General features: G+C 33.4%; 1 protein-coding gene across 2 annotated transcripts in view; it reads right to left on the reverse strand.

The window, feature by feature from the left end:
* GABRG2 (gamma-aminobutyric acid type A receptor subunit gamma2) overlaps positions 1–22,788 on the reverse strand; it is a 96,511-nt gene that overhangs the window by 62,394 nt on the left and 11,329 nt on the right. For both annotated transcript variants that reach the window (XM_033180375.1, XM_033180374.1), the window contains exons 2-5: positions 7,538–7,689; positions 5,957–6,024; positions 3,655–3,875; positions 66–148 (exon numbers count right to left, since the gene is read on the reverse strand). In XM_033180375.1, coding sequence (XP_033036266.1) covers positions 66–148; positions 3,655–3,875; positions 5,957–6,024; positions 7,538–7,689 — 524 coding nt within the window. The remainder of the gene's footprint in view (positions 1–65; positions 149–3,654; positions 3,876–5,956; positions 6,025–7,537; positions 7,690–22,788) is intronic.

Here is a 22,788-nt window from a genome sequence, read left to right on the forward strand (position 1 = left end):
TTAACATGGAAATCAGAAAGACTGTAAGTGAGGGAGGATACAAATGGAAAAGGAATATTACTTACAACTGGAGAACTCCAAGGGGCAGGAGTGTTCATCCATTGGGAAGTTGTGCAGTTGCAATTGGCACTCGGCATCAATTGTCAACCTAAGTAGGAAGATATTAAACATAAGATGGATTTTAGACATAATTTTAAATTGTAAATTTGCACAATTTTAAATTTTTTTTTTTTTTTTGTAGAGAATATCTCACATTTTGATTGAAAACACAAAGTAATCCCCAATGAAGATATCCACCAAGTCCAGGAAAATATTACATAAGACTTAATGTAGTCTGTTCATTTTCACAGACCAAATAATGGCACCTCACTTACCTCAACTATATTTATTGAAAATTTATGATCACTTAAGTTTTTGGTTTTGGTTTTTCTCTTTGCAAATTAATTGCTCACGTGAAACTGCTCAGTGAATATATTTAACAGAACCAACTGTTTTAAGAACTTAAGCTCATTTACTGTTTGCATGTAAATGAATGTTGATAATTCTAAGATCTTATCTGATAATTAAAGCAGGACCTTCTGTTTGTAAGAACTTTTTCGCTGTTAGCTTAAATTGCTAAAGGTGAGTTTAAAAATACCTGTGTTGCTCAATGGTGTGGCATTCATTCTACACTACACTGTCACTAAATAGGATATTCTAGAGGATGTCATTAAATAGGTATTATAGAGTAGAAGAATATCTAATGGAATACAATAAATGTTAAATGCACATACACAGACATATTTGAAAAATGTTTGCCAATAAATCTTAATTAGTTTAAGTCTTATTAGTTAGTGCTTGTTAAAGCACAGAGATTTTCTCAGTCTCAAGTCCTGGGCTGGAACTCCAGGAGGGAGAAGATTTGAAAGTCAGATGTCTTTATCACCTTTGGGTAAGTATGAATATAGTCTCAAATTGTAATGGTGATGGGTTGATGAGTTTTTAAATTTCATATTTTTAGCTATATTTCTTACATTGTATAGATATTATTGTTGATATAATAAAAGTATTATTTTAGGAAAATTTGTTTTTAAGAGATTTTCCAGTTAGTATAACTTTTAATTGAAAAGAATTAAGAATCTATCATTCTATGATATAATGGAGCAATTACTGATGTTAAAATATATTTAATAATTATTGAGCCCTTAATTAACTATGAAGCACTGGGTAGAGTGAATTGTTTCCTCATTTAACAAGTATTATCATGAATTTATTGTACCTGAACTTGTCCAAAGTAACATAACTAGAGGCACAGTTGAAATTTGGGCCCAGGATCATCTACCTTCAAAACTGGAGGCTTTAATCATTGTTACTATATATTTATATGCTCTTCAAAGGGAAGAATAGTTTTAGTCATAAAGGAAGCTACAATTAAATTTGACATTTTATTAGTGTTACTACTCCAAATTAAACTGGAATTATTAAAATTGAAAATGATATAATTGCAGATACAAACATAGATACAGATCTAAATGTCTTTGGGCATGCACAAAAACACAAACACACTCATAGCTCTTTTTAGATAGCCAGAACAAAATTGTCTCTCTATATAGACTGGTAACCATTCAAGCTTTGATTGAATCTCCATTAGTGACACTTTTGAGGTGGCTTTCATAATTAGCTAATGTAGTGATTCCACAAATTAAGTCCAAAAATGACTACAATGTTATAAGAACAATAAAGACACTTAAGATAGTATGATTGACTTCATATTTCGAAAGCTGGACTGAGCTCTGATGTATCAGGGTAATTTTGTACCCACCAGATTCTAAATTCAGGCATTAGCCAGATGACATGGCTGACACTTATAATCCCCAGACTTTGGGAGACTGAGTTGCGGACTGCTTGAACCCAGGAGTTCAAGACTACATGGGCAACATAGTGAGACCATCTCTGCAAAAAAATACAAAGAATTCTTAGCAGGGTGTAGTGGCACGTGACTGTGGTCATAGCCACTCGGGAAGCCGAGGTGGGAAGATCACTTGAACCTCTGGGAGGCAGAGGTTGCAGTGAACCCAGATCACGCCACTGCACTCCAGCCTGGGTGACAGAGTGAGACCCTGTCTCTAAATAAATAAAAATTCAGTTATTACTATATCTCTAAGTTTACGAAAGCCATGGTGAATATAAAATGCCTGGAATGAATTTATTTTGGAATTGTGGCTCTTTCTAATAACTGATATAATTGATAAAGATTTTGGAGCCACTTTCAAGTATTATATTTTGTATGTTGAGCAAGCACATTTAACATGAATCATTTGAAGCCAGAAGTTCTCAGATACGAAGATTTAGAATTGCATTATTCTTATTTTGATTAAAATGTATAAATAATTTTAATTTTTCTATATTTACTATGTATCAGGCTCTATGTTGATCACTTTACTTATCACCCTATTTTGTCCTTGTAGCAACTCCATAAGGTCAGAATAAGTATCTCTGTTTTATAGAAATTAAAGAAATGAAGGTAAAAGAGTGCTCAGTTGTGCTGCCAAGTGTGGGGGAGAGGCGGTACAGGGTGGGACAGTGTGGTTGTGCTTTCTTTCCCAATAATTTCCATCAGTTCTCACTTAATTTTCCTAAATAAAAATGTAACCATGTAAAAACATCATGCTTACTATGCAAACAAAGCTCCTAACACCAAAAGTCCTCCTACCAGATAGCTTCCCCTAAGTCCCTTTATATAGAAATGCTGGAGAGTTGCCCTAGTTCCTGCAGATAGTAAGACAGAGAGCTAAGAACCAAAGTCAGATGTCTGATTCCTAAGACTATGTACTCACCTATTATTTTATCTAATAATGTACTCCCTCCAATGAGAAACTTCAATGTGAAAAATGTTTTAAATGCAAAGTATGAAGTGCTAAGATAATGGCATAAAATGATTATTTTATTAAAGTAGCATTTTACTCTAATTTCAAAATTTAATTTAGAGGCTGAAAGATAGCTCCTTCAACTTTCTCCCAAGTATGTCTATTCCCAAGATAGACAATAAATTAAGTTAAACAGCCTATTAACATAATGGGAAGTGGGGTGCCAGGAGATGAAAGATAATAGATTCTAGGTGCTTGCTATTGTGAAGCTAAAAAGAGAAGAATGTGTGGAGACATACACATCGAAAATTCTCTTTTAGCAACTATTTCTTTGGAAATGAACATATTTCCAAGCATAAGAGGTGGCAGTTCCAGGGATGACCAGTTATGTTTTAATTTTTGTGTTCTAAAGTACCAGAACACGCAAACACACAAAAAGCCAAGACAGGTGCAAAGGTCAGATGATCTTGCAAGACAAAAGAAATTTCAGGTCAGTTGTGAGAAAAAAAAAGGTTTACACAACAGCTGTGGAAAAATAAGCTTTGCCTATAATTAGTGCTTTGATAAAGCTCATTGATAGCAGAAAGAAAAAAACTAATGTTGTGATGTCATATACTATTTGATAACATGCCAACCAAGACATAGTCTTGGCATTTCTTTCTTTCTTTCTTTCTTTCTTTCTTTCTTTCTTTCTTTCTTCTTTCTTTCTTTCTTTTTCTTTCTTTCTTGACTTGTGACTGCATTTTGTGTTTGTTTGTTTGTTTGTTTTCTTCCTAACAATTACTCCTTTCCTTTTGCAAAAGAATACCTTAGGGTATAGAGCACTCGACCATCATTCCAAATTCTCAGCATCCTGTTGGGGGTGGTGATCCAGTGTGCATCAGCCTTTTTGGAGTTTCTGAAGAAAGTGTCTGGAATCCAGATTTTCCCCACCATGTTGCTGTTCAATCGGAGGACTTTAATGGTGCTGTTAAATTTCAAACGTCGATCATACCATGTTTGCGCAAAAAATATATCAATAGTGTATTCCTGTGTTAATAAAATGATAAAACAGAAAATTTGTACACAGTAAGATTATGTTGTTGAATATTTGTATATTTCATTCGTGTTCTCTTTGCCAATCCGAAGCAAAGCTATCTTGGCTTTGAATAATCCAAAAGAAAGCTAGAGTTTTGCTGAGGAGATTACCATTTCACCCATCTTTTATAGATATGTTCGATACCTTTATGAAAAAGTAGACCTGTCTAAGTGAGTTCTGGCAAAAGAGCATAGCTTTGATACAATCCTTTACTTTCCATGTCTATAGAGCAGAGCGTTGTGTTGTTTTGAGCTAGCTAGTTCCTTGCTGTGAGAGCTGTCTCGTGCATTGTAGGATGTTTAGAAGTATTCCTAGCCTCTACTCCTTAGATGACAGTAGCAAACCACAAACCCACACTCAATGTTGCCAAGTAATGACAGCTAAAATTGCCTTCACACACAGTCAAACATCCCCTGAAAGGGGAAAAAAAAAGTCCAGATTCAGAACCATGGCTATAGAGTGAAACAAAGTACAGAATATGCAAAAAAGTCCTAAGCAGGAGATCTGGAAACTCAGTTGGCCTATATTAAAATGGGGATCATAAAGAACCTAACTGGGTAGGCTGTGTTAGGATAGAAAAAGGGAATCAACAAAAGGTGCTTTGCATCACGCCTAGCAGAGAGCACACACCCAAGAAGAGGGTTTTTTTTTTCACTATTTACTTGTAATGTTCTTTTCTCTAAACAAGATGAAATTAGCAATTAAAAATAATTTCTAATACTGTGCTAATCTCTATTACAAAATGCATTCTTAAATGCTATACTGACAAATTACTGTAATTATTTCCATCAAGTATACATATCACTAAACTGGAGAGTGCTTTACTTCAGTAAAAAACAAAGCAGATATGGTGTGAAATTCAGATCATTAGTCCTGAGTCTTTTGTCTCATTCACATTGTTCTGTTTTCTTTCCTTGCACCACCTCCCACTGGGTGTCGTTGTGATTAGCTACATTTCTACCCCGGAAAGCCATTCTACCCTTGTTCACCATTTAGTTTCCTTTTTACAGTCTACAAGTAATGAGGAAAGAACCTGTTTTATGAAATCCTTTGTCAACCAATTAGTCATGTGGTAGTAGAAAGAATAATTAATTAATTTAGATTCTACATTTTGGCAAGAAAAGCCATGAATAAAAAACTTTGAGTCTTAAAACTAATATTTCACAATCTTTGATCCTAGAACAGTTCTGGGGACTGTTATTCCTAAAACAAGAAAGTTCTGCATTTAAATAAACTGTATCTATATAGCTTCTACTTCTTAGATATTTATAATTTATTTCAGAACTCTGAATATTCTGAGAATTATGGCTATAAAGAAGTTAGAATTTGTTTAATGATTAAACAAGCAAACTTATTAGCTTGGAGTATGCAGGTGATGGTATATCACCTCAAGTGGCATATCAATCTCTCTGACTTAGCAGAGCATCTTTATTGCTAGTTTGGTAAAAAAGGTTTTAAAGTTATAGTATCACTATATTATATCAAATATAATATTGTATAATATAGAATATTATATTACATTATGTTATGTTGTACTTCATTCTGCTCTACTCTATTTTATGTTCTCTATTATATGATATTTTGGACTCCAGTCTAGTTTTGTATTTCACATTTGGGTAGAAAGTGTTACATAAGAACAGAATTACTTTTATTATTACATCTGACACACTATTTTATCTGAGAAACATTTCTGATTTGAACCAAACTATCAATATTCTAATAAGTATTTGAGTATTATATCCTATTTTGTAGTCAGTAGCACTTGGCAAGTAAACACCGATTGATGAATTTCAACAGCATAGCGTATTTACACAAATTAATTATATATATAATCCTACTTAATTCTCATAACAAAAATAGTTAACATTTAATTATCTTCATATCACAAGAAAAAAAGGATCTGGATGACTGTCTTTCACTTCTAAAGTTTTAAACTTAAACTTGCTGACATGTTTCTTGCTATTTCCATGACATCACATTTTCTCTCAAACACGATAATAAAATAGACAAAGAATTTTACTTGGAAACTCACCATATTGATAGCATTCACTGGACCAATGCTATTCACATACATGTCTGTGTGAATTAATGTTGGTTTCACTGTAAAGAGAAACATAGAAATGTGTGCACGTAGACAGGTGCAAGATTTTAATGTTTTAATCTTTGTTTTCTAGAATAGATTTATTTAGCTACATTAGAAGTAATTTATTCACAACTAATTTGGTACCAGTTACTAATTCACCACATTTGAATAACTATTTTGTTTTCAAAGAAATATCTTTTTTAAGCATGCACATGCAATAAGCACGCATAGTAGAGTTTTGAAACCTATTATCCTTTTAAAACTAACATAAAAATGAATAAATTAGAAAATGCTTCTCTTGGCTTTTCTCCATCTTTCTCTCAGATATCGTGAATTTTACCATGTTTCCTTCAAGCTCTGAAACTGACTTGAGCATGTCCCTGACTTGACCCATATAGAAAAATAATTGCTTAATAACTCAGAAAAAATATGCATTCAGAACATGAAATGGACATAAAGAGCAAACTGGTAATATAAATTGGTTTTGGATCACAGTTCCCTGTTGATTCCTTTAATTACCACATTATCCTCACACACTTCTCACCAACACAAAATTAATCTTCCTTGATGATTTATTGTACACTGTGATACCACAGATAATATGAGAAAACCATATGGAAACCCATTACACACCTATTTGTCAGAGAAGACTGATATTAAAAATCTGTAGTATAATATCCATGACTAAATGCATGGTCCCCATTTTTATTTAACATTTAATGAAAAACAGGAGCGTTAGTCTCTTCTTTATTTTTTTCCTTGAAAGTGTCATGTCCTAACTCACCGTGGTGGACTGAATTGCCTATAACCAGCATTCACATTCTTGCCTTCTCCTGGGTGAGGCTATTCCTCCACCTCTCGACTTTGGGCTGGATCATCTGATTGGCTTTGGCTAATAATATATATACAAAAGTGAGTGTACCAGTGCTAGGCCTAAACATTCAGCCTCATGAGATTCTACTTACTCTGGCTGTTTTCTACTACTATAAGAAGGGTTATCCTAGCTAGGCGCTGGTCCCAGGAGTAGAACGAGGAACATGCACAGTACAGTTCACCTAAATAAGCAGTTCCAGCTTGCTTTAGCCTAGATTAGTATATTTCTCAGGGGGGTATTTCATAAATGTTTGTTGTCATATGTCATTGAGATTTTCTGGTTGCTTGTTACACAACAACAGGTAAACAACATATCCACTCTTTACTATTATTGTCTTGTTTGACTTGTTTATGTGGCTTCATAAAGGGGACATTGCTTTTTTCTTCTACAGCTTCTGTCTGAGATATCTAGGAATATTTGAATTTCTAACTCTAGCTCTCAAGCTTCACTTGAAAATAATATTTCTTCATTTTGAACTTATTGACACTCCTCTCACTCCTAGGACAGAATGCTATTTAATCACTACTTTTACAACATATAACAAAGTATAATTTAAATCTTCCTTGCTCTTGAACTACACTGATGGTTTTTTTCTAATAAAGTAGACATGTTTATGTGCTCCTATCTATAGCACAACACAAAATACTTTAACAAACCTCCTATATCAGGCCGAAGTTTATTGTCATATCCTTCCAGCAGATTGTTTAAGATGACAGTGACATCACCCTCAGGAACTTTTGGAGTCAAGACCCACGTTTTGTTAGAAGCATAATCTTCATAGTCATCATCAGATTTTTGGCTAGTGAAGCTAAGAAAAAAACATATTGGTCAAAAACATATAGAGTATACTCAAGTTGACTTTTATCCACAGACCACCAGTGGAAAAGAAGAAATAAAACAGGATTAAAGCAACGTTTAAACTGAAAAGTCTCACTTGAGGGTTATTCTAATTAAACTGCATAGATGGAGACTAAATGTATTCAACTACTTCACACTTCAGGTTTTCAGAATTCTTTGCCCTCCCATGTACAAATAAACCATGTTTTGCCAGTTTCTTTTACTTTTCCCATATTTGATATTCTTTCTGTCTACTTCCCAGTCTCCTGAAGGAATTATAAGGAAACTATTTGTGGGAAAGTGATGGTTAAATGACCATATGTAGTCTAAGAATTCAGGTATAATGTCTCCTCTTTCCTCCTTTGAAGAGTTCACTTGCCTCAACTTATTAATGAAAGTAAGAGACTGATAATTAGATTCCCTCCCACAAACTGCCAGACATGCCGCTCCCCACTAACTTGAACGCTAAGGAGACAGCTCAGTCTCTCTGCCTTTGCTTCCCCCAGGGTGTGTTTACGTGTATTTTTTCCCCTCACTAGCACTGAAGGCAAGGGCGGTTCTTTTGTCTTTGGTTGTCAAGAACCGGGTACTATGAAGAAAAATGTGGTTACACCCTTTATGATGGCAAATATTTTTAAGCTGGAAACTCATACCAATGGTTAATATACTACAGTCATAGAAATGAAGTGACCTGTTATAACTGATCAAAAGGCTACATAATGTTCTTTGATTGTATTCGCTATACCCAAACCTGTCAGAAACCCCTTCAGCAACTGGGCTGGAAGCCACCTGAGAATGATTCTGGAAGGGGACTGGAATTCCTATAGCTTACCAATCCCCCTAACCCAAGTCCCAGGGCAACCCCGCCAAGATGATGATATTTTCCAGATCCAGGGGCAATGCACACCCTTGCAAAATCTGCCATTTTCATTTTTATCAGCACCGAATGAATATTGGTTACTTTTGTAGTTTAGAGTAAAATTTAAAAAAAAAATACAAACTTAAAATACATTTCCCACCCCTGCCCCCATCTTTACCTTATTTTACTAAGCATATAGTATTGAATGAATTTTGTCAGCTATGACATAATTGCCACATTTACCTTGAATAAATAAATGTATACATTCATATATTCTCAAGCCAGATTTATCACCTTTCTTCAATCGTACTCAGTCATCAAGTATATATACATGCACAAGGTAGTTAAATATACATACCTATGTGTGTATGTATGCGTGTACACATGAATGCACATATATGTTTTATGTACTTCATATATATAGATCTTGATGACTAAATATTGCAGAAGATGATTATGTGATTAATCTCGTTTGAAAGTAAGGATAGAGGATGAAGTCTTAAGAGTAATTACTGTCATGGGTCAACTTAGTGATTACAGTAACCTCTTTTTTTCATTCCTTTAAAGTTTTATGACTAGGAAACATCACGAAAATATATCTGCAAAAGGCCTAGCATACTGTGTCTTACATCTTGCACTTTAGTGAGCATAGGAAATTTAAAGGAGCATTAATTTCACACAGTGCCCATAGTGGGTATAATGGGCTGGGCAATGCTTCCGTCAGCTCTCAGAGAGAAAAGCCTCCATGCAAGCAGAGGCCAGTGTGCTGCTAGAAAAAAAAAAAAAAAATCCCTCTTGGGCCTCAATTCATCATTTCTCCAGAGCACCGCTGAACTCTGCCTAATAAAACTTTAATCCTCTGACCCAAATCTTACTGGTTTAGGGAAAGAAAAAAAAGGCTCTCTGGCAAAGTAATTTTCAAATCCCTCCAATAACTCTTGAAAAAAGAATATGGTTGGTTCGTCAGATACCATAATAGAATTTATTACAGTTTAAATTGTTCATGCAAAACTGCCTTTTCAAAAAATCTGTCTCAGTCTCTCTCTCTCTCTCCTCTCTCTCTCTGTCTCTCTCTCAGGTCTATAAGACGTATACATCTTATTAATTTTTCTTCAAGAAAAGGGGATATGTACTAAATTGTTTGATTTGTTTGTTTATGACACTTCCCATGCCAACAAATAAATGAGTCAAATATAATGGTGCTGTGTTACCATCATTACTATTATCTGGTAGACCAGGAGGGAAAACACGTAAAGTGAAAAGATAAGGGATACTTTTTTAGAAGTAAGACTATTTCCAGAATTGCTCCAACAATTTCCTCAGATTCATCACCTAGTTTTTTTCACACTTCAGGATGTCTACTTAGCCATTGAGAGGTAAAATAGAGTACTTAAGAGTATGTATTTGGGAATCAGGAAATGCTAGTTCTGCTTTCTGGATTCTTGTCTTGCCTGACACTTACTGTTAATGACTTTGGGGAAGTTATTCAACCTTGCTAAGCCTCAAAGTTTTCATCTTTAAAATAGGTTTAATATTAGTTCTCATATTACATTCTTGTGTAAGGTTAAGACAATGCTTAAGTGCTTAGCACAGTGCCTGACACACAGTACTGAAAATAAGTCCATGACAATTACTATATTATTAATGAATCAGTAGCATAATTCATTAATAATGGAACAAATATTATTATAAATATTATACTAATCATTTTATAAAGTGGGCACTGATAGATTTATAACACTAGTTCCAAACATGTACCAAAACCCTACATCTACATATGCTGCTTCAAGATTTTTAATACAATATGGGCTGAGGAGAACTAAAAACAAATGTTTGTCAGGAAGAAAAATAATGGTGTCTACATTATAAATAAATAAAGTTATTCTTTTCCACAGTTTTTCCAGCTGAGGTCTAAATTAAAGGAGCTGATGCATAATCTGGGATTGTTTCCAGATTTGTCTTTAAGAAAGGAATTTCTTTTATTAAAATTATGCTTTTTCTTTCTCTCGAGTGCTTTGGACATAAAAATCTCTGCATTCACAGGTAGGCTATCTAGGAATAATGAAGTCCTACCATCAGATGAGACATTCTGTGGAATTGTAGGCTCCATAAGAATGTCTGGGCAGAAACAGATTGATAATGATTTGAGGAATTCACTCAACAGTTGAGTGGGTAGAGAGCAAACATATTTGAACTTCTGGCTAAAGGTACTTACCTACATGTAACGGCCTTTAGAAGTTATTACTCCTCCAGGTGCCACATAATTAAAAATATATTCTTATATAGTAAAATAACTGAAATTAAACTTATCCTTCAATTAGCTAACCATAATAAAAACATTTTTGTCATCTGAGTGATAGTTTCTGAGTGATAGTGTCAGAAAAGAATGTGAAGTTTTCATCTTTGAAAACATTCAAAAAAATGGTTAGAAAATCACCTTATTGAGAGCTTGGGGCCACAGCAGCAACATCGCCTGGGAGCTTGCCAGAAATGCAGAGCTCTGGGACCCACTCAGACCCTGAAATCAGAATTGCTATTTTAACAAGTTTCACAAATGATTCATATGCATATTAATATTTGAGGATCTCAGTTATAGAGTGGTTATATCAGTGGCACATATCCCTGGCTCTGTGTGTATGTATATGTGTATATGTACTTGTATGTGTACATGTACGTGTATGTGTTGGGGTGGGATTTTTTCAAATAAAAATTCTCAGGTTCCTGCTTTAGATCTAAATCTGAATCTCCATGTTGTATATTAGATTATTCATTTTTATTCTCATCATTGCAGTTTTATGCATAATTTGAATTTAGCCATGATTACAAACATGAATTCATACTTGTAATTAGAAGTAAAAATCAATCCTATTTAGAAGAACAAAAGTGGCTTATAAAACACAACAAATACTGCATAGAGATTGTTCAATGAGAGGTTGCTCACAATTTCAACAAGATTCTAGACATTTTAATTTTGGTACATATTCTGGATGTTTGCCATTGTGAAGATTAGTCATGCAGTTTCTGGAATTTTAAATTTCTACCTAGGTATTTCAGATTTCTATATATTTAATAAAGGTCTAAGTTTAGGGGTGGAGGAGGAAAATCTAGTCATTGCCCAGGATAGTAGAACAACAAATATTTGGATGAGAAATAAAGGCATTTGTCTGCTTGTTCAGATGCCTTTAAATCTATTAGTGTTTGACATAATAAAGACTGAATATATATTTATCCTTCTCTAATGCAGGTAAGTAGTTGAATTTTTAAAAATTGATTATTTGTTTTCTTAAAAAAATTTTATGTTTTTAGTGTTTCCTTCTTTCATAACGTTGGTTTCACTAATATTTTCTTGGTACAATTTTTGGTTTACTTTTTTATAAGTGCAATGAGTTCATATGCAAAGTATTTTATAGGTCAAAATAAATCTCTCAAGACATACACAGGAAAATGATACCTTTGACCTTTTCTAATAAAAATTCCCATGCATTGGATTTTCTGCTCCATTGTCACCTCTAAATTGTGAATATCCACTACTTATATCTCATAAATCTCTATTCCTTCCTTTACCACATGCACAGGGACTCACTGCTACTCCCGATTCCCATGAGACTGTAGATTCCACTGGGAAGCCCATGCCCCAAAAGTGTCATTAATACAGGAATCTCTTGTTCCCTACATCATCATGTTACCTGAGAGTTAACTGAGTTCTGAAAATCAGGCCAAACTCCAGAATATTTGCATGTAACTGTCTTTTCTGCCTTCAACCTTTCCTTTGCTCCACTCCTCAATCAACTACTTAGCATGTTTCAATAAAAGCATCTAATCATAGAGACCATTTCTGACTATCTTATCTACATTTCTTGCCCACCCACCCATCATCTGTTCTACCAGGAGATTGTTTCATAGAATTTATCACAATGTGCATTTATTGACTTGTCTATTGTCTGCCTTCATTACTAAACTATAAATTTCATGAGTGTATGCTCAATGAAGATTTTTGGAAATGATTTTTTTGCTTACCAGTTTTCCTTGGAGAAGTAATAGTATTAAAAATATTCACTATGTTCTAGGTATAACTTTAATAAAGATTTCACATACATTCTCTCACTTAATCCTCAAAACACTGATATTTATTCCTGTTTTACAGATAAAGAAGCACTGTTACAATCACAATTGCCACTTTAGTTGGCCAAAACTAAACATTGAACCATTATTCTTCATGACTTTGAGAAAGAAATTAAGACCAAATAATCTACAGCTATGCATTCGTTAAACAATAAGATCATCCAAAATAAATGATTGTTCCAGGTCATTTTCCCTTAGGACAATACATTAGTTGATGCCTGAGTCCAATAAAAGACATAATGCCTTTAGCACAAAGTTAATAACGTTCAGATTTCATAAACTTGCCACTGCAGATACCACTGATTTGATCTCACCACATTAAGGAATAAAAGCAAAGTTTGCAATTTAACATAATGGATGTGATCATCTGCCTCATTTAAACTCTTTCCTCTGTTTGGAAAGCAATGTATATAACAGAGACAAGACACACATATAAACTAGTTCAGTTTAAAGGATGTCCTTCAGCCACTGCAAAAGGTGGAGTTTGGAAAACAGTATAGGAACAGGCAGAGTAGGTGAGTGTACATCATCAGAAGGCAAAGGGAACTCAGTATATGATCATGGTTAGGGGGACTCCACGCAGTACTATCCGGGAGGACTGGCTGCTCTTTAGAGACATAGTAGTGTTCAATGGACAGGGCTATTGGGGCGCTAGTTGCTTCTTCATACAGGTCTTTCAATGGCCTGTGGGATTTTATTCCTCCCAGTGAGGACATGCAAATTCCCTGTACAAAACCTGTTCAGAGGGTGCTCTATGCATAAGTGGGTACATGTGAGTGTGTACATGCAAAGAGGGTAGAATTAGGGCAGGAAAGTAAACCATTCGGCTAACAAATTGTCCTACTTAAAATGTCTTTCTCACCTCATATCCTGTTTAATTTTTTTGATATTAGGCTAACAGCTGTTGGTGTGTTTGGCTGAATCAATTATGAGACACTTAGTTTGCAATATATAAAATGCAAATTGTTTACTTTATTAACAGCCACAAATGATGCATATCAAATACATGTCTGTGGGATTTTATTAGCTAAGATGAATTTGATTGTAAGTATCACAACATTCAAACTAAATTGGGAGACACTAACAGGTATAATTTTAAATCCTGAGGTAAGATGAGCTTCTGGGAGTTTCGACTCAGTTCCTTAACTATGTATTCAAAACCTTAAATTTTTTTTCTATCTCTCTCCTCTATCGTCCATGGTGTCAACTTCAACCAGAAGAAGTATCTATGTGGTCACAGGATTCTGGCAACAACTTTTCACCTCTATGCTTCTTTGTATGTATCCACAAAAACAGAGAGATAAACCTTTCCAAACGCTCTCTCTAAAAGAGGAAAAGAGTCACTTTTCTAAAAGTCCCCCCAAAAGCCTCCTGTTTTTTAATATCACTAGCCTAAATGAGATCAGACACATTACACTGATATCAGTGGCTAGAGAACGAGAAAATGATAGATATTTAACCTTCATTATATAAACCTACCACTAGCATAAAATATGAAAACAGCTTCCCCAAAAGCACATGAGTTTCACAGATACCGAATTAAAACTGTGGTAGTTCAGAAGGTGAGGAGGGAAAATGTGGAGAGGCAGTTACTATGCTCATTGTGGGGAGTAGAACAAAAATAAATAATCAATGTCAGGTTACATTCTGAAATTATCATTATAGTTTGTTTTCTATGGATTACATCTCCCTATCATAGTTTACTGTTTTTATTCTTTGCTTCAACCCTTCTTAAATAAAAGGGAAAAGATGTAGAGTAAATAGGACTCTATACTGCTGGAGGGAAAATGTTTTGGCATTATCCGCTAATAATGAACATTTTGTGGATTCTATAACTCAGAAATTTAATCTCTTGATTATTTCCAAAAGGAAATGCATTACCACATCTATTTAAAGACATGTACAAGAAAGTACACAGTTGCATTATTTGTCACATACAGGAAAAAATAGAACTCAAATCAACAGTAAAATTGATAAATAAAATATGGCTTATACACATAATGAAATATTGTATAACAGTTCAAATTTGTGAAACATTGCTACATGCAGCAAAGTAAATTTGAAAAATGAAAATCTGAGAGAAGGATGTCTGGACATTTATATACACCGACAAATATGTAATACTTCTGTTACATAAAATTTAATGACAAGAAAAATTACCTGTAGTGCTCAAAGTCAGGACAGCAGTTATTTGAGGTAAGAGAAATAGGACAGAAATTAGGAAGCAAAGAAGACGTTTTCTGGGGCATTGGCAATATTTTATTTTCAGACATAGTTGGTAATTACATGGGTTTTTATTTCAGTTTTTGTTAATGCATTGAGTTATATTTTAATCTTCCATGCTTTTTGCACATTAATACTTCTTAAGAAAACAAACCAATCAAGTTTAGCTATGGAGGTTAAAAGCAGAGCATTAAGCACCTAAGGACAAGAACTGCTTCTGTCTTCAAAGGTGTTGTTTTCTAAAACTTTTTAAGTGTCTGGCTTTTGGCAAGGCACCCAATGAATAGTTTTCAAAACATGAGTATTAATTTTTTAAAAGAAGATTCAGTATTTGTGGAAATCAACTTAGTATGTAGCTCACTCTCTTTATATATGTGCCCATGTAACAATTAGAGTTAATACTAAAAGGAGCTGCCAATATAAGTCGTTATTGTATGGTTGCCATTGCTCTCTTCATCAAGTGCTGATGATTGTCTGCATGGGAAAACTTGAATGACATATGTTTAAAACATTTTTAAAACTGTAATGAAACAAAGCATGCACGAGTATGTTTATTGCAGCACTATTCACAATGGCAAAGACATGGAATCAACCTAAATGTCCATCAGTGATAGACTGGATAAAAAAAAATGTGGTACATCTACACGATGGAATAGTATGCAGCCATAAAAAAACAATGAGATCATGTCCTTCGCAGGGACATGAATGGAGCTGGAGGCCATGATCCTTATCAAACTAACACGGTAGCAGAAAAGCAAATACCGCACATTCTTACTTATAAGTGGAAGCTGAACAATGAGGACACATGAACAAATAGAGAGGAGCAACATGCACTGGGGCCTCTCAGAGTGTAAAGGCTAGGAGGAGGGAGAGGATCAGGAAAAATAACTGATGGGCACTAGGCTTATTACCTGCGTGATGAAATAATCTGTACCACAAACTCTGATACCACAAGTTTACCTACGTAAGAAACCTGCACTTGTACCGCTGAACTCAAAATAAAAGTTTTTTAAAAAGTTAAAAAAAAAGAAAAAGAAAAAAGTACTAAAAAAAAAAATGAAACAAAGTCAAAGTTAACACAAGAACAAATCCTAAAGTCACGTCAACTGTCCATGGCTGCTGTGTAGGACAGAAAGAAAAATGCACATGCTAAATTGTGGTTAGAAAGGAATGTTGACAAATGTTTATTAAACTGGAATATTTCTCATTTATCTCTTTATAAAGCATTCAGTAGAATTATTTACAACATGTTAAAAATAGTATTTTCACTTTCTCAATTGTGTATACCTTGCTACAGAATAAAAGCTACGATGACTTTGTTCTACTTAATATATGTACAAGGAAGCTCACGGTTGCATTATTTGTCACATACAGAAATAAATAAAACTCAAATCAGCAGTAAAATGGGTAAATAAAATATGGCTTGTCCATATAATGAAATACTGTACAACAATGCAAATTTGTGAAATATCACTACATACAAAAATATTGACAGCCTCATAACCTGCATGACCTTGGAAAAACTGGTACAGCTTTTCTTGTACACTACATACTAACATGGAAGATTTTAAAGGCAGTAACCTGAAGCGGGTTCATAAATATGTTGGTATCATGCAGCATTTTTTTTTATCAGTTGGTAGAACTTACACACTATACTTGTCTTGTTATTGGTCTATGATGACAACATGGTGACAAAATCAATATAATAAAGAAGGCTTCCACTACTTCACTTCAGAAACACACATAGATTGCATTTCTTGCCATATTCTATGAAAATCCAAGACCAGTTTTAATCAGAGAAGATATGCAAACCATAAAAGAGAAGGACATAATTATTTACCCTCAAGAAATATATCAAGCTGGAAATATTTTGTATTTCTTCATTTATATGATGACTAATATATCATAAATATGCAAGGTGTGGCAAATACTGAATTTTCAAAATAGGACATAGGTTAGTCATCTTAACCCTGGCTGTGTGTTAATATTAAGTGGAGGGTTTAAAGAAATGCCAGTGTTGAACTCCTACCTCTTATAATGATTTAATTGGTCTCCATGAGACCAAGACTTTGGTATTCAACTAATTCTAAGGTGCAGCCGTAATTAAGAGCTACTGCAAGATAGTATGACAGAACAACCTGGACTTTCTTTTCTTAGAGTAAATAATTACTTTGGTAGCTGCTTTTAGTTAAGTCAGATGTCACTTGCTTTAGTGTTTCATGGTAAACTGAAAATTCAAAACAGCATCATCCTCAATATTTTTGGGCTATTAAGATAGCCCTGTATTAACATTTCCTAAAGCTTGGGACACCTGCTCTAGTACACAGACAATTTTAATTAAGTGTCACATCGGTATGGTATTAAAAGATATTGAAACATATAATTAGAAAATTTTTCCCTTTTAAATTTTCTTTCAGCATATCTAATTATATTGAGGGCAAAGTCTCGGTTTATTTCTAATTTATCTTTAGCCACTCTTTTCAATTTGCTAATCTGCCTTCTAAAGAGACCAAGAGCAAGCTTGGCATATCTTGGAGACCAAATACATAATTAAAATTTGATAACATTGTCCTGGTATCATTGAATTTACTTTGCTGTTGTCTTCTAATATGAAAAGTGACACGATTTCCAGTTTGTATTGTTTTATTAAATGCATTAAATAAAATAATCTTACTAAAAACTACTTTGTTTTATGAAAAAAGTTCAGTCATAAATGATCATGTATTACTTAGATGTGGCAGAAAACATTGAATTTGGGAAACAGTGACTTACAGATTTAGATTTCTTGATCCTTCATTAAATGGCTTATATTTGAGACTCTTTTTTGAAAACAGTTGTAGATGGAAAGAAGTTCAAAGTATAATGCTGATATCAAAACACTCCTCATCTATTTAAGGAGACAAACACCTGAACAGCTAGAAAAACAGCAACGCTTAAATAACAATGCAAGACAATACCAAAAACTTTCTCACATTGTAGAACATGACTTAGCTGTGTCTGTCAGCACCTCCAACTTGATATTGAGGTTATTTCTATCAATGTTTTTTGCATTCACTTTCAAATCTCAATTTATGTGGGTAAGAAGAAAATTTTCTTCTAGAATACAAAATATTTTGAGGAACTGATAAAACTTTTGATTCTTCCTCTAGCAAAAATGTTCATATATATAAACATGAATAATTTTTTAAATATTTGCAAGGAGTCCACAGACGGATAGGAGATTTTCTGTGCACTTTCACGTGATACATGAACAAAAGATTAAACTGTCTCAGATTTAGAATCATTTAAAGGTCACTGAGAACAAGTGTATGAAAATGAAGGCTGGTTCCATATTTAGGCAGATATTGAAATGTATCAAATGTATTTGAAAATTCATATTGTTCTATGGTGACAGGAAATGAAATATTCCAATTTTATTTTCATGTTTAGATGTTGGAAACTATGAAGCAAAATTTTTCAGATAACTGATTGAATTTTCATTTTCATACACTAGTTTTAACAACATATGTACATACATCTGAATGACCATAATTCTCGAAATTTTTCTTATTCGTCTTTCTTATACTTTTCTGTTTGTTTCTTTCTTTTCTAAAATTGTGCTAAAACTTTATTTTCAGATTCAAGGTAAACAAATGCCAAATCTGTCCTCGTGGTCAGGGCCAATTCTAGAAGACTACTACTAAGTTTTCATTGACTCTTTATAGATAAAATATTTTCTCAAAATCAAGGTTTTATTGTTCACTTTAAAAGTTAATCAAGTCATTTCTTATCCTTATCTTTTAGTCTTGTTGTTAGTACTGTTCTTGTTCCTCCTTCCTCCTACTCTCGTTATATAAATAGCTTATTTTTATCTCTATATAATATGAATTTACATAACTAGGAATTATGAATACTCCAGATTATAGAAATTTGTGTTCATTCACTCGTTTGTGTTTATTCACAGACATCTCTTATGAGCTAAGCACTATTCTTAGCACTTGGAATTATTACTTTTTTTAAAAGTTCCATATTCAGAGAAAACAAATTAGTTCTTCATGAACCCATTTTGGAAAGTCCAAAATTACATTTGTTCCTGGAATTCTGGAACAATACAAAAAAAAACCCCAATGAAATTTGAAAACATCCTAACTTCACCCCAATTTTAAGCATGTGTTAAGTCAGAAAGGTTTATATAATAGAAGAGGGCTGTTTGTGTAATTTACAAATTTACAAGTTTGAATCTTTTAACACACAATAAGGCTAAAAGCCTTAAATTATTATGAATTCATATTAGAAAATGAGAGTGCCTTAATGAAATAACAAGATAACTTACCGTCTTTGCTGGCAGTATATTACCATCTCTTACAAACAGCTGCAACACTAATGTGCATTTTGTAATATTAGGCTTTTATAGAATCCATACTTCTTCCCCCATCTTCCCTACTATTACTTTCTCTAGTCTTTCTAATATCATCGGGTACATAATCACCAGTAGCATCAAAGCAGAACACATAACCATTGAAAAGTTCATAATTAATTCAATCAAGAATGTACTCTCAAGGGAAAAAAAATTCCATTTTGTCTAGAAAACTGAATGTGATCATTTTTATGTAAGCATTTCTGGAAAAAAAAAACTTAACTAGACAATCACTGTATTTTAAAATCTGGTATTCTGTAAGATAAGTTTTTAATTATCCCATGTAAATATTTAGGAGTGGAATTACTCTGTAATATGTTAAGTGTGTGTTTAACCTTATAAGAAATTTCTAAACTGTTTTCCTAAGTAGCTATACCATTTTCATTCACACTAGCTATGTAGTTCATGTTGCTTGACATCCTCACCACACTTGGTCTTGCCAGAGTGGTTTTTATTTTGCCCATTCTAATAGATGTGTAGTGATATCATATTATGATTTTAATTTGCATTTGTCTAATGGGTAAAGGCTAATGATGTTGAACCTCTTTTCCTGTGCTTATTTGACACCTCAACAACTTGGATGAATCTCAAAAGTATTATGCTAAATGAACTGTATGTGTCTCTAATTATATTCTTGAAAGAAAAATCTTTAATGATGAATAACAGATCAGTTTCAAGGAGTAAAGGATTTGTTGTTGTTGTTGTTGTTGTTTGCTTTTGTTTTGTTCTTGTGAGTACCATAAGTACCACTCAAACCAAGAATACTGATTTGGATGGTGCTTATGGTACTTGAGAGAACTAATATATGTGTCAAAATGTATGTAAGTATACACTAAGAAGTCAATTATGCTGTATGATAACTTAAAAATACAACTATTATTCTGTAATCATCATTAAACTTTAAAAAATATTCTCTGCCATTAGATATTTGTGGAAATTTTCTAATAATAAAGTATGAGGTTTAAAAATTTTGTGGGGAGAAATAAAATTTCATTAATGAACTAGTACTCTGGTTTCTTATTAATTTTGTATAGAATTTTTAATCTCTGTTTTACTATTTGCCTGGATTTATACACAGATTAAGTTCAATAACAAATTTCATGGATAGGAAATAAGTATACTTTTGTCAGTGGTCTCTATGAGAATCCCTTAAAATTTTAAATATTCAATTAATGTCCAAATCATAATAATTAACTTGGAATTTAGCAATAGTCTTTGCCATTTATTAGATGTAAAGTATTTAGCTCTATAAAAACAAACCTATTTACACATTTACACACATTAGTTAAATGTAATGCGATAATTTCATTACAATGCCATAAAATAAGTATGTTTTAAATCATTGACATAATAGTAAAATCAATAACTGGCTCTTGGTCTCGCTAAGATTTTGCAGTAGGATGTAGAACAACACGTTATATAACTCTGATGAAGCTAAAAGTCAGCACTTGAGTTAATTGTCAAGCAACTGAAAACTGGTAGGTAAAATGCAACCCTCACCATTCCCCAGATTATATAGGTACACTTTTCCCTAAGAATGAAACTGTTGGTATTAGTATATGAAGTCTTACCCCAATCCAAACTCCTTCCCTAGAATATAATTCAAATTACTTACCATGATTTTGAGACCATACATTAGGAAATAGTTTTCTGCCTCCCAAGTTCTTCCCCCTGACTTTTTCATTCTCAATCTATCTTCCAGCCACCTGGACCTTCTTTTCATACTTAAATTATACCAAGCGCTTATTTCTTTGGGGATTCTTGTACCTGCTGCTACTTATGATGATAATGGTCTTCCCTTCAATCTTTTCATTGCTGGGTTCCTTTCCTCCTCTCATAGTCTCAACTTCTTATCCATTATTCATAATTGCCTTTCCTGGCCAGTATATGCAAAGCAAAATTTCCTGGATTATCTTCATCACACCACACTTGTTATTTCCTCAACGCTATCACAATTTGAAGTTTATTTAATTTGTTTGTTAACTGTCTGCTTTCCCCCAGACAGCAAGGTCTATTTCCTAGTACAGTGCCATGCAAGTATTAGAAACTCAATCAACATTTATTGAAGACAGGAAGGTAGGAAACAGGCAGGAAGGAATTTGTCTACCTTGCATTTATATTCATTCTGTATTTAACACATTACCTTAGAGCTCAACAGGGGCCAAAAGGTATCTTATGTTAGCTTATTTCAGGGGAAAAATGAACAGAATCATGTGGATTTATAGGTTAAAAACTGCAAAAATTAGCCGGGCATGGTGGTGCACCCCTGTAATCTCAGCTACTCAGGAGGCTGAGGTGGGAGAATTGCTGGAACCTGGGAGGCGGAGGCTGCAGTGAGCTATCACATCACTGCACTCCAACCTGGGCGACAGAGTGAGACCCTGTCTCAATAAAAATAAGTAAATAAAATAAAAATAAAAAATAATGTTCGAGTGTAAGATGTATCTCTGGGTATACAATTACCTTGTATCAGAATCAATAAGTGAAGTAAATCAATATATAGGTATGACATTGTCTATAAGTAAATTTATAAAAGCAGTGTTATATATTATTACATTGTATATAAAATATATATATTTAAAACTATGTCCTTCTTCTAGAATGTAGACTTTACTAGAGCAAGGATTATGTTTGCCTTGTTCAGCACTATATCTCAGCAGCTGGCATGGTGATAGCAACATCGTGGATAGGAATTAATAAAACGTGATTAACAAAATAAATAGTAATCCAGGAGGGTATAGTACGGGTAACCTAATCAGAGTATACAACTACAATCTCTAATTTTGTGCTTTATGTGCATTTGCACTTTTCTGATATATTTTATTAAAACTTAAACAACTGTTAAGAATCTGCTTGGTAAATCACTTACAATCTGAAGTAAAGGAGACTAAAATTGAGTCAAGAAATCTCTCCATCCTAATATGACTTTCTAGAATTTACTGTGATGCTTGGTCATCAGAGAAATTAAGCTGCACATGCAAAGGGAAGTCGATCTCTCAAGAGGACTTCCATCATGGACCATGGAAACTGTGTAAATGGCCTGTTGAGCACAAGAGTACCTGGAAAATTACAATCAACTGTCATAGATGTTTTGAGGAGTATGTGAGCACTCACATATTTTTGTTTTTATGACACTGAGTTCATTTTATTTGCATTTTAAAAATTATTAATTATATAATATTAATGTATTTAATTGAAACAAATAAATTTAATTATTAATATATAAAAGATTTTTATGAGGTGACATGCAATGTGACTGAAAGGTTGTAGATTTTTGTTTATCTAGACAAAGTCACTTTTATTATTTCAGGCTTTAAAATACAATAATTCGCTTAGCTAAATATCGTTCCATGTATGATCTCACTTTTTAAACTTTAAATAGAAAATATCTATGACAAAATTACATCTCAAACACTGAGCCATCACTTTGATGAAAATTCTGTATTGAAGAAAGATGACATGATTAAAAA

This window comes from Trachypithecus francoisi, unplaced genomic scaffold (assembly GCF_009764315.1).
Source record: "Trachypithecus francoisi isolate TF-2019V2 unplaced genomic scaffold, Tfra_2.0 Lachesis_group2, whole genome shotgun sequence".
In the NCBI taxonomy this organism is placed as follows: Eukaryota; Metazoa; Chordata; class Mammalia; order Primates; family Cercopithecidae; genus Trachypithecus; species Trachypithecus francoisi.